This window comes from Aquila chrysaetos, chromosome 5 (genome assembly GCF_900496995.4).
Source record: "Aquila chrysaetos chrysaetos chromosome 5, bAquChr1.4, whole genome shotgun sequence".
NCBI classification, from domain to species: domain Eukaryota; kingdom Metazoa; phylum Chordata; class Aves; order Accipitriformes; family Accipitridae; genus Aquila; species Aquila chrysaetos.
The window spans coordinates 11,397,959-11,410,716 of record NC_044008.1 but is presented as its reverse complement, the minus strand read 5'-3'; the positions used below and the strand labels follow the sequence as shown (position 1 = coordinate 11,410,716).

The 12,758-nt window shown below is 39.7% G+C and overlaps 1 protein-coding gene across 13 annotated transcripts in view; it reads right to left on the bottom strand.

Moving 5' to 3' along the window:
* The window catches only part of CACNA2D1 (calcium voltage-gated channel auxiliary subunit alpha2delta 1), a 436,639-nt gene that overhangs the window by 18,939 nt on the left and 404,942 nt on the right, over window positions 1–12,758 (bottom strand). For all 13 annotated transcript variants that reach the window (XM_030013891.1, XM_041123531.1, XM_041123533.1 and 10 more), the window contains 9 exons: window positions 12,472–12,556; window positions 12,197–12,259; window positions 11,121–11,224; window positions 9,759–9,845; window positions 9,326–9,393; window positions 7,960–7,998; window positions 6,634–6,705; window positions 5,949–6,101; window positions 5,806–5,858 (listed from right to left, as the gene is read on the bottom strand). In XM_030013891.1, the coding sequence (XP_029869751.1) occupies window positions 5,806–5,858; window positions 5,949–6,101; window positions 6,634–6,705; window positions 7,960–7,998; window positions 9,326–9,393; window positions 9,759–9,845; window positions 11,121–11,224; window positions 12,197–12,259; window positions 12,472–12,556 (724 nt within the window). The remainder of the gene's footprint in view (window positions 1–5,805; window positions 5,859–5,948; window positions 6,102–6,633; window positions 6,706–7,959; window positions 7,999–9,325; window positions 9,394–9,758; window positions 9,846–11,120; window positions 11,225–12,196; window positions 12,260–12,471; window positions 12,557–12,758) is intronic.

Here is a 12,758-nt window from a genome sequence, read left to right as displayed (position 1 = left end):
CCAGGTCTTCTTTCACACTAATATTTTCTTCTACTGTTGAGATTTGCTATCCTTTGTGCCCATAACTCACATAATGGAAATGTTATCATGCCATCCATGTCCTCCTTTTATACCTCTGCAGGAGGTAGAAGAGGCGTGTTGGCGTTCCTCTAACACTTAAACTAACCAGAACTCTTTTTGAACACACTCAGGGAAAATGTTCCTGAATTAGATAGTTTACACTGATTAAGGTTCATTAAATTGCTAAGAAGGAGACAAACACTGGGACATTACAAGTATATTATAAAAATCCTTACTGTAGCAGTTGACTTTTAAAATCATCTCTATTCCTGCTCTTGAGGTATGGAATATATTTTCCTCCTAGATGCTGCCTAAATACTTAGGCTTAAAGAGCTCCATTTATTTCAAATTATTTTTCTTCACTCATCATCATATTTTTCCTATTTACTTCAAACAAATACCAGCTTGCCACATACATGGCCCCCTTCTCATCTACCAACCTGTCAAAACAGGAACTGCAACAGTTACATTCCTTGACTCCTTGCTTCTGCTCAAACCTTCCTAAGTTGTAGTTTCCTGTCATCATGTTTTAGGTTTGCTTCTACCTACAAATATGATCTGATCTCTCCTCTTGTCATTGTGTTCTAATGCCTGTTCTGCAGAAAGAAGGAACTGTATAACTTTATTCAACCTCCACGATTTTTTCCTTTTCTCCTTATCCAGCGTGATCCACGTGTAAAGAAACTGAATCTGTCTGTCACCTTTCCAGTGAAGGCATTGCCTGAAGGAGCTCTGGATTCACATCCACAGCTTTGTGCCATGAATCATCAGATGGACAGTGCAACAATTGTCATGGAGGAGAAGAGACCTGATGCCATTCAACAGTGATGCAATTTGCTGACAGAAAATAGTAATCCTTCATAAGGGCTTCCCACAGAATTTACAGGGAAACGAGTGAAAAAGGCAGCCTGGGAAAATGGTAAAATCTCCTGAGTTAAAAAAGCATGGAGGAGAAATGATATGTACTCTCTTAACTAAATGCTGATGTATCCCATATCAATTTTGAAAATTATCACTCACACCTTTATCCCACATTGTTGCCTGAAACACTATAGTTTTCTTTAATAACCTGGTTTCTCTTATTTCCCTGCATTTGTGTTTGCCAGGTGCCTCACTGAAACCATTTTTGGTCAGTCCTTTTCATTCTGCTTGCTTAATGGCCCTCTCTGCCTGCTTCTGACCTAGATTCCATTAAAAACATGTCCGTAGAAAGTACTTTCATGTGGTACTTTCAAGTTAAACATCACACAAAATAAAACTTGGGTCTAAATTGAGTCCAGACCACTGAGTCTGATTTGAACACTGATAAACTAAAGTTTCTCTGTTTGAGAAGAGCTCGAGTTCCTCTTCTGGATTATTGCCCATCTCCAGTGTTTGAGGTTTGCTGTTGTCCAAGAAAACCGAGATTTTTGCTGTTGCTCTTAACAAAATGTAACTGACAATAAAATCCAACATACAATCTTCATAGAGCTATCTGTGAGAAAATAAATATATGTTTGTTCAGCTGCTATATATTTTAGCTCTTAGCTTCGTAAAGTAGGTAATTTACTCCAGCTTGATAATTATTATAAAAAAATAGGCACCATGAAACTTTAGAAAAAGGAACAGTCTCCAGGGGTGCAATTCACACCAGTGAAAAAGTGTCACATCAGTATCAAATACTTATTCGAATGTGGTGCTGGAGGAAGCAGGTGATAGGGATGTCTATCTACATGGCTCTGAAATAGGTAAAATTATTTCTGTGGCTATTATTAATAATGCACAAACAAAAGTCAAAAGAAAAGAGAGCTCCTAAATGGATCTTTAGTTTTAAAAAGTATCCAGTATTCTGATTGTGAAAGATAAATGTAATTACTGGTGCAATCCTGCCTCTCTCAAGGTCAATCCCAAAACTCCACAACAGTCCAAAACTAACTTTTCCCCTCAGCTATAGAAAATGCTAGGACAATGACTATAGAATTATCCAAAATGTTTTATATATATTTGCTTCCTTGAAACAGTTCAGTAGTGCTTTTCGCATTCCATTTCAAAGAACCAGCTAATAATTATCACAAAAACCTTAAACTGAACTGTGCCATCAGATAACATATTGGTTATTCTGCATCCTGAAGCAAAACTTCTTTACGTTTTGTAATAGAGAAATTTCTTTGCTCACAAGCTAGCGAGGCTCATTGACAGGGCTTTAAATTAGACTTGAAGGGGGAGGGTGATAATATCAGGCTTGCCTGTGACAAGCTGTGGGATGATACATCAAGGTTAGAGGGACGGGGTGCTAGTGAGGGCCCTCAGCCTGTGGCTCTGAGACGTTGCTGTCTACACTGCAGCACACTTGAAGTCTTACGGAGATGAGCCAGGGGCTCCTGAGCTAAAAGGAGCCAACAGGGAAACACTAGTGAAATACCTCAAAGGAATTAAGGGGTGTTCCTCTAAGAAGGTGGCACGGCCGACAGCCGAGCTGAAGTGCCCCTACACCAATGCACGCAACACAGGCAACAAACAGGAGTTGGAAGCCACCATGCTGCTAGAAAGCTATGACCTAGTTGCCATTGTTGAAACTTGGTGGGACGAATCCCATGACTGGAGTGTGGCTATCGATAGCTACAGGCTGTTTAGAAGGGAGAGGCGAGGAAGGAGGGGTGGAGGCATTGCCCTCCACATCAAGAAATGGATAGAGTGTGAAGAGCTGTCTCTGAAGAATAGCCACAAGCAGGTTGAAAGCTTATGGGTAAGAATCAGAGACTGAGGCAACAAAGACAACCTTGTGGAAGGTGTCTACTACGGGCTGCCCGATCAAGGGGAGCCTACTGACGAAGCCTTCTTACTCCAGCTACAGGAGGCGTCGCGCTTGAAGGCTCTTGTCCTGCCGGGGGACTTCAACCACTCCAACATCTACTGGAAAAGTAGGACAGTGAGCTATAGGCAATCCAGGAGACTCCTGGAATGCATTAAGCATAACTTCTTAAGCCACGTAATAGACAGCCCTACCAGAGGGGATGCAATACTGGACCTGTTGGTCATCAACGCAAATGAGCAAGTCAGTGATGTCAAGATTGGAGGCAGCCTGGGCTGCAGTGATCATGCACTGGTGGAGTTCACAGTCCTGAGGGATATGGGTCAGGGAAAGAGTAAAGTCAGGACCCTGAATTTTTGGGAAGCAAAAGTCCAGCTGTTCAAGGAGTTAGCCAACAGGACCCCCTGGGAAACTGTCCTCAGGGACAAGGGAGCAGAAGAGAGCTGGCAGATCTTTAAGGATGCTTTCCATAGAGCGCAAGAGCTCTCGATCTCCAGATGTAAGAAATCAGGAATGGAAGGCAAGATATCGGCATGGCTCAATTGAGACCTGCTGGTCAAACTAAAGGGCAAGGAGGAAATGCACAGGCAGTGGAAGTAGGGACAGGTATCCTGGGAAGACTATACGGACACTGTCCGGTTGTGTAGGGATGGGGTCAGGAAGGCCAAGGCACAGCTGAAGATGAATTTGGCAAGGACTGCAATGAGTAATAAGGGCTTCCATAGGTATGTCAGCCAGAAAAGGAAGGTCAGAGAAAGCGTACCCCCCTGATGAACAAGACTGGCAAACTGGTCACAATGGACGAGGAGAAGGCTGAGGTACTCAACATCCTTTTTGCCTCAGTCTTCACTGGCAACCTCTCTTCCCACACCTCTCAAGTGGATGGACCACAAGACAGGGACTGCAGGAGCAAAGTCCCTCCCACTGTAAGAGAAGATCAGGTTCGTGACCACCTGAGGAACCTGAACATACGTAAGTCTATGGGACCTGACGAGATGCATCCCCGAGTCCTGAGGGAAATAGCTGATGTAGTTGCCAAGCCACTCTCCATGATATCTGAAAAGTCATGGCAGTCAGGTGAAGTCCCTGGTGACTGGAAAAAAGGCAAACATTGCACCCATTTTTAAAAAGTGTAAGAAAGGAGGACCGTGGGAACTACTGACCCGTCAGCCTCACCTCTGTGCCTGGGAAGATTACGGAACAGATCCTCCTAGACACTATGCTAAGGCACATGGAGGACAGGGAGGTGATTGGAGACAGCCAGGATGGCTTCACCAAGGATATGTCCTGCCTGACCAACCTAGTGGCCTTCCATGATGGAGTGACTACATCAGTGAACAAGGGAAGAGCTACAGATGTCATCTATCTGAACCTCTGTAAGGCCTTTGACATGGTCCCCCATGACATCCTTCTCTCTAAACTGGAGAGATACGGATTTGATGGGTGGACTGTTCGGTAGATGAGGAATTGGTTGGATGGTCACATCCAGAGGGTAGTGGACAATGGGTCGGTGTCCAGATGGAGACTGGTGATAAGTGGTGTCCCTCAGGGATCTGTACTGGGACCAGTACTGTTTAATACCTTCATCAGTGACATAGACAGTGGGATCAAGTGCACCCTCAGCAAGTTTGTAGACGACACCAAGCTGAGTGGTGCGGTTGACATGCCTGAGGGATGGGATGACATCCAGAGGGACCTGGACAAGCTTGGGAAGTGGGCCCATGTGAACTTGATGAGGTTCAACAAGGCCAAGTGCAGGGTCCTGCACCTGGGTTGGGACAATCCCCAGTATCAACACAGGCTGGGGGATGAAGGGATTGAGAGTAGCCCTGCCAAGAAGGACATGGGAGTACTGGTGGATGAAAAGCTGGACATAAGCCAGCAATGTGCGCTCGCAGCCCAGAAGGCCAACTGTATCCTGGGCTCCATCAAAAGAAGCGTGGCCAGCAGGTTGAGGGAGGTGATTCTGCCCCTCTACTCCACCCTCGTGAGACCCCACCTGCAGTACTGTGTCCAGCTCTGGAGCCTGCAGCACAGGAAAGACATGGACCTGTTGGAGTGGGTCCAGAGGAAGGCCACAAAAATGATCAGAGGAATGGAACACCTCTCCTGTGAGGAAAGGCTGAGAGAGTTGGCGTTGTTCAGCCTGGAGAAGAGAAGGCTCCAGGGAGACCTTATAGCAGCCTTCCAGTACTTAAAGGGGGCTTATAACAAAGATGGAGACAAATGTTTTAGCAGGACCTGTTGCGATAGGACAAGGGGTAATGGTTTTAAACTAAAAGAGGGTAGATTCAGACTAGATATAAGGAAGACATTTTTTACAATGAAGGTGGTGAGACACTGGAACAGGTTGCCCAGAGAGGTGGTAGATGCCCCATCCCCGGAAACATTCAAAGTCAGGTTGGACAGGGCTCTGAGCGACCTGATCTAGTTGAAGATGTCCCTGCTTATGGCAGGGGGGAGTTGGACTAGATGACTTCTAAAGGTCCCTTCCAACCCAAACTATTCTATGATTCATGAGTTTTTGTAAAATGATTCACTGAAAAGCAAACATTGATTTTCTTGAGACTTCTTGCTAGAAAAAAGGAAAGATGATATTCTGAAATAGGGAACCAAGTGATCGATAATTCTAAATGTAATAATTTCATCTGAACCTTCACACCTGCCAATCAGACTCAGACCATTAATCCCAACTCTGCTTCCTGAAGCTGAGTTTGTAGAGTCAGAACACACAGTCACAAAACCTGGCAAGAGTAGTTTTGAATTCAACTGTTGACAGAACACTGAATTTTCCAAGGAGTTTGGAGACATAGCTCAGAATTTTCACCATGAGAAACTGCAGAAACAAAGGGTTCAGAGCAGTTTTATGGAGGGGAAAAAAAAGACTAATACAGTTTCAACCCACTGAATAATTCTAGTTTGGACACACAGATTTCCTACACACATGTACTTACCAGGCAGCTGCTGAAGCCCACCATCCTAGATGCAAAATATCCGTTATTGTAGGCTGTGAAAAAAACATCAGAGATTATGTTATTTGTATAAACACCTGCAGACTTTTAAGGGAATGTCAGTCGCCACACAAGGGACTACTGACCACATAAGCAGAACGAAGTCCAGCTCCTTGCTTTGGTTCTTCTTCGGGATCGCAGACTGATTGATAGTCGTACGACTTGTTAAAGGCATACAGGGACATGTTAATCAGGTTTCGCATCAGGCCAGGATCAATTTCACCAAAGAATCTTCCAATCTGATGAGGGAGAATATACAGAGATAAGTTAAAGTATTTCCAAGTATTTTTTCTCATAAAAAAGTGAGCAGTTCTGATTTTCCTCCCCCACGCACTATTTTTTCCTCTACACAACCCACCCGGTTGTGCTGCTTATGTATTTATTTCTTTGTTTGACTATTTCTCTTGGTTGGAGAACTCCAGTTAGACAGTAATTATTAAATGCACCATCAATGAGACCACTCTGCTTAGGGAAGAGCAAGAGGAATATGAGAAAGAAAGTGTGTGGATGCCATACTACTTTCCCTTACCACCACAGGTCCATCAGCAGCCTACCAGCCTAAGGGCAGAGCACAAAGAACACAACTTGGTAGAAGTATGGCATCTTGAACCATAAGTAAGGCTGTGAAAAAGACTAACAAAATAACTGGAATTTCTGATACAGCACATTTTTTTCTGATTCGGAAAAGTTGAGAGTGAAATGCTGGGGTTTTTTTTCTCTTAAACCTTCTTCCTATTGTTTTTCATGTTTTGTCCTTAAAAATATACATACCTGTTGTGTATATTCATCCCGATTTGACATCAAAAGAAATCCACCATCGTCAAGGATAACACAGTCCACATGCTATTGTAAGAAAGTAAAATATGTTTTGCAGGAAGGATTTGTCAAGAGAACACTCTGTAAGAAACTACTTTTTATTCAACACTTCAGAAGTATCTTCAAATCTATGTGGCTCAGGCTAAATCACAACCCCATAGCCAAGGGCCAATATTAAGCTATAATAAGTAGAATTATCAGTATTATAAAAGTTTGTACAGATCAAAGGCTTATTTGTGGCTTAATTTCATAAAAGTTGTTTTGTAAATTCTTATTTGCTCAATACTTTGTTAGCTCTAAGAGTGCTATATCCTTATTAAATCTGATTATAACTGAATCTCAACTCATAATAAGGGACCTCGACTTCTCATGTGCTTCAGCCGTGCTTAAAGTCCTTTTCCATTTGCAGCTTTTAATGGTAAAAATCTGAAGGGCAGACTCTCAGCTTGCTAGTAATGATTATTTTCACTTGCCAAGGACTGTAGTGGGTTTCTTTCAGGTGTCAGGTGCAGGAATGGGAGGCCCACTGGTTCCCTATGCTTTGCACTTTGTAAAAGATCCTTGCAGTCAGAGATTGGAGAGATAGCAGTGAGGCCAAACAGATAACCTCCCAGAGTACCCTTTTTGCTGTAACTCTTGCATTTAATGATCTTCACACTCCACAAAAGAACTCACAGAAGACCTGAGCAGAGAAAGCTTTTAAGCACATGGCTGAATCTGATACTGTGATAGCCCCTGAAGCTGTGCTCTCCTGAGTGCTAGCAGAGCTATGGGATCCCCAAATCCTGAATGGAAACAGAGGAGAGGAGGATGTCTAATGACTGTTGAAGGGCACATCACATACTCTGGTGCTTTTCAGTTTGCATTTACCCTTCCCTAAGGTACTCCTAGTGTTCTTTTTCACATTTGCTTTTTTTTTTTTTTTAATTATTATTATTCCCTTTCCGCAGGATTACCCTCTTGCTTTGAAAATTACTGTTATATTTTTCTCACATTTTTCTTCACATCATTCTCTATTGCTCTGGTTTTTTCTTCCCTTTAGTTCTCATAACCTCATTGCAACGATTCTTGCAACAACCACTTCACCTGACTTTTATACCCTCTTTCGTCCCCTCCCCTGCTAATATTCATCTCTTTCTCAAGACACAAATGACTAAGTCCTGTTTTCTGTAAAATTAACCCTCAAATAATAATGATAGAATCGTTATCTTAGATAGATCTAGACAGAATGAGTGAATTTTCATAAACTACCAGATATTCATGAACTGAACATATTCTTACCATACTGTTTCTCTCACAGCCACAGATTTCACTGTTGCACTAAAAAAACAGAAGTACAGTAATCTTCACAAAAATGTTTCAAAGAAACTGTATTTTGCAGTGATATTAATCAAGACAAGAACAAGTGATTTGATTTTCAATATCTGGATATTAACTTAAATTAATTTTGAATGTGTGTTGTTTATCACAAGTATGTCTGTGAACAGCCTGCATTCAGTAATTATCAACAGCACAATCTCTACTGTCTTTCACAAAGTCTCTGATACATTTTCCTTTTTAAGTATGCTCAATATATTAGAGATAAATAGTTTGGAAGACTTGTCAGGATGTCAGTGTTGTGAATATAAAGTCAAAGAGAAAGAACATGTACATTTCCATGTGTTTAGAGTATGGAAAGAAAGCCTAGAAAATATGCTGCCAAGTATCTTTTTTGACCATGAAAATCTTCACCAGTCTCAAAGCATGGGAATCCCATGTGATAAAGGAAGCCCATCATCTCCAGTTAGCTTTTATGGCTTTGATTACTACCACATTTTTCTCTTTTTCTTGCAATATGTGTATACATACACACATAACTGTCTCCTTGCATTATGTCCTGAGCAAAACAACTACCAGATAATGCTGCAGTCATTCATCTCAAATTAATTCTGAGATATTCTTCTTTCTTTCTCTTTTTCAGTTATGTATTTTTGTCCTTAACTGTTCTGATGTTTAGGCAATGCATTTGCCCACCCATTGAACTACAGCCCTAATACCTACAACAGCCGGACACTGTTACCGATTCCCTTAATATACAACCAACCAAGCAACACTGCCTCATCCAATTCTTCCATAATTGTCTTCATTTTATGCCTCTCCTTTCCCAATGTACTATTAATTCCTTAGGTTTTCCTTCCATTTAGTCTTTCCTCCTTCCCATTTACACCTAAGCATTAGATGTAAGTAAGGAATGAAAGGTTTAAGCACCTATTTCATTAAGTTCTGCTAAAATGCTGTGATGTTGGTTGCAATATAAATCCTTACTCTTCACTGCTTACTCATCCTCCATATTAAGTAAAAATAGATTCACCAATTCTTTTGCAGACTTTATTCACTGCTACAGCACAATCTTAGGGAGCCTACTGGCTGGAATATGTAATTTTTCTTTGTCTTTATCCATGTTCTATAATTATGAAAACAAGACACGTACAAAATACAGCCTATTTCAACATAGATTTATTTTGTGCATTTGGATGATTTAAATACCACAACTACTTGGCAACTACGCATCAGTGTGACTCTGGCAGAAAGAGCTATTAGACCTATTTGCATCTGAAGCTTTGAGAAATGCAAATAAAGTTCAAAAAAGACTTGGTCAATTGCTTACCAGGCTCTTGATTGTGGTTTTTGTGAAATTTTCCATCCAGCTGGTTGCATCAATTTTTATTCCAACAACTAACAAGAAATACATGAAAGTCTTTTTTAGTAAAATGAAAAAAAAAAAAAAAGGTAACTGTAGAATCCTAAAAAAAAGGGAAAAATTATAATAACATCTAAATTATTAAACTGGAAAAGGATAAAATATGACTTTTCCTCAGTTGTCTGACCACCAGCATCCTTCATGAGACCAATAAATTAAGCACTCTTACTCAAACACAACCAGATCTTTGGCTTGATTTCCACTAGCAAGATTAAAACAGACTCAGAGAAAAGAATGTTATATAAAGTGAAATTCCTTTGAAATCTCAATTAAATTTCTAATTCACTGTTGAGCAACAACCAAATAACTTATTTAGAGTTTCAGCACCACTCTATCTTACCTGCTGGTTTCAGAAGCTTCCCATTAATTGTTATTTCCACAGCCTTGCTTACCATAATACCTGTTTCATAGCTATTGGCACCACTTTCTGAGAATATAGAAGGGGGAAAAAAAAAAAGGTTAGGTTGATATAAAAGCCTCTTCCCCTGAAACTGAAATTAATGATTATTCAAATACCCAGAATGATTCAAAAAAATCCTTATTCAAAAGCGGTGACCCAGTTGTACTACACATTTATCACCTGTAATAGGTCAGATCACTAACATCTGGATGACTAAGAATACTTTTGTTTACTTTTCTTCATTCACTTTTTGTACACGGTTTCACTGCTTCATAAAGTTACCGTAGCCTTTTTTTTTTTCTGCAAACAGAGCCATGAATAGCTTTACACGTGTGAGCAGCTCTGTTAAAACCAGGATCAGAGCCAAAGATTTTATCCTGCTGTCGTCTGTGTATTTTTCAACGCAGGGTATACTGACACCACTCACTAACCAACAATTACTTCTCTGACAGAGTTCAGCCTGTTTTCAACACTGCTTAGTATGAAAAAGCAAGTTAAAAGTATGTTCCCTGGAGCTCTTTAAGGAACAACAAAGGCTTAAGGGAATTTAGTTAATTACCTTGTTAATATTTTATTGAGAAAAGATGCAATAAATAAGTATGAAATAACAGCAATAAAAGATCCCATATGTTGAAGAGAGGAGTAAGTCATTTGTGGTAGCATCTGCTTTTAGACAAGCTTGGCAAGGTTAATGCTGCTCACATCAGTAACGAGCACTTACTATTGTGCATATATAGGTTTTAAATATCACAGTATTTCAGACAGACTGGTTTTGGTGAATAACAGCAACTTGAAACAGAATTCAAAAGCAAAGTTTAAATTAAGCAGCGGTGCAGCGGACAGAGTTGTGGACTCTGGTCCCTTATACCTGCTCTCCCAAGTTAGGTTTGGTGCTGAGGAAGTATAGAGAACTCAGCTCAAATACGGCTTTTTTAGGTAGTGATATTGTCCCCAAGTGCAATCTGCTTTCACTTCCTTTTAAAATAATTCTGCCAAAGCATCTTTGTAGAACAGTGTTTCCATATAATAAATGAACACCAGTACTCTGCATGTTTTCTGCTTTGTTAATTCTGAGCTTACGGGCCACCAGAGTTGATGACATATTATGATGTCCCTTGTTTAGTGCCCTTCTAGCTACCTTTTCCTTAATAATGGAAAAAACTTGGGACATCCCAAGATTTTTTTCCTTATGAAGCGTCCCACTCATCTTTTGTCATTGTCCTCAACCGGTATGGGAAAATTCCACAAGTACACTTATACTGGACTAGCTAGCTCTGACATTTCAAAACAGTGATGACTTACTGTTGTAGTACGGAGCTGTGAAAATATAGTTGTCATTATCTAAACTCCGTTTATAGAAGCTGACTTCATAAGTTTCAGCATTTTCCAACCAATCTTCTCCTGCCCTAATCACAAAAAAATAGTGATCAAAAAAAGATAGTTAGAGTCTCATTAAAGCTGTGCTGCAGTGTTGGTTTTTTTTAAAATGTTTTCCAGTTGGAAATGATTCATTCATATATAGTCCTTAGACTTTGTCAGCTTTCACTGGTTAACTGCCAGGTGTAATTATTAAAAAAAACTTTGAAAAAAAAGAAAAGAAAATAGTATTCTTGGAACAACACAGATCTTGTCTCATCACTTTTAGATATATTGACACAAATATAACTGCAACAGTATTTACAACAAAATATAATCAAACCTTTATAGCACATGCTATTTCTTGAGAAATCATCCCAAAAAATTTTATATCATTAACACCAAAACAGAAAAGAAACTGTTTTGGGGAGTAAAATTCATCGCCATTTTCCCATCTTGGGGAAACATAGAATAACCTAAGAAAATAGATAAATTTGTCATTTATCAGTATATCTGTACTGGTGCCCTCACTATTCCCAGTCACTGATGGGTGTGTCTAGATTATTATATGACCACTTTCACATTCCCTTTTTGCCCTCTGGTAATGATACATTTTTCTCTATTGAAGTCCCTGGACTATTTGGTCTGCTCTTATTAGTCTAAAAAAGAAATTGCATACTGCTTTACAGTATTTGCAGCCTGCCAAACAAATGAGTGCTTAGGACTAATTAGAGATTAGCATGCCCCCACTACTACTACAAGGGCACTGCTTTTACTGCTACTCTACACTGATTAGAAACTTGGATTACAAGGATCTGTTATGGAAATAATGTTACAAATCAGTTTCAAGCACTGACACGGGTAAAATCAAAGAAAAACAAGATATTCCATTCATCTCATACTTATCAGTTCAGATTAGACTGTAGGAGAAGTTGGGTTTTATTCAATAAATCCATTATTTAACGTTCCATCCTTTCAGGTTTCAAAATGATCATATTATACTATTTTATAATGGTTGTTACCTTTTTGGGAAGACTCTAGTAATGCCACCATCTGTAACAACAAATTGTGCAACAACTCCATCACTGTAAACAAAAATAAGATTTAAAATGAAAACTGACTGAAATTCTCACAAGTTCCTATGTCAAGGGTTGCCATTTAAGTGCATAACTGTAAATTAAATATTTATCCTGTGTAAACATTAACTGTATATCTGTATATAAACACATGTATATTATTTTATTATTAAACTTTGAAAAGCATCCAAAAAATCACAGTCAATAAAAAGAATACTTACAGAGACAGTTTACTCCAATAATTCTGGGCAAGTTCATTTGTAAATCCTGCATCCAGCAAAACTCTGATGACCATATCAGTATTACCTATCAAAAGAGTTAAGACACTCATCTGAAACCATATGACATAGAGTTTCATTAAATGGCTAAAATCAAATTCTGAGTTGTCAAGATGCTTTAGCCACAAAAATTGGGCTATTTCTATTAGACATACTGTCTAACTTCAAATTACGTCAAGTACTTACTGTTAAATAGATTGCTCTCACACTGTTGACTTCACTTAAACATT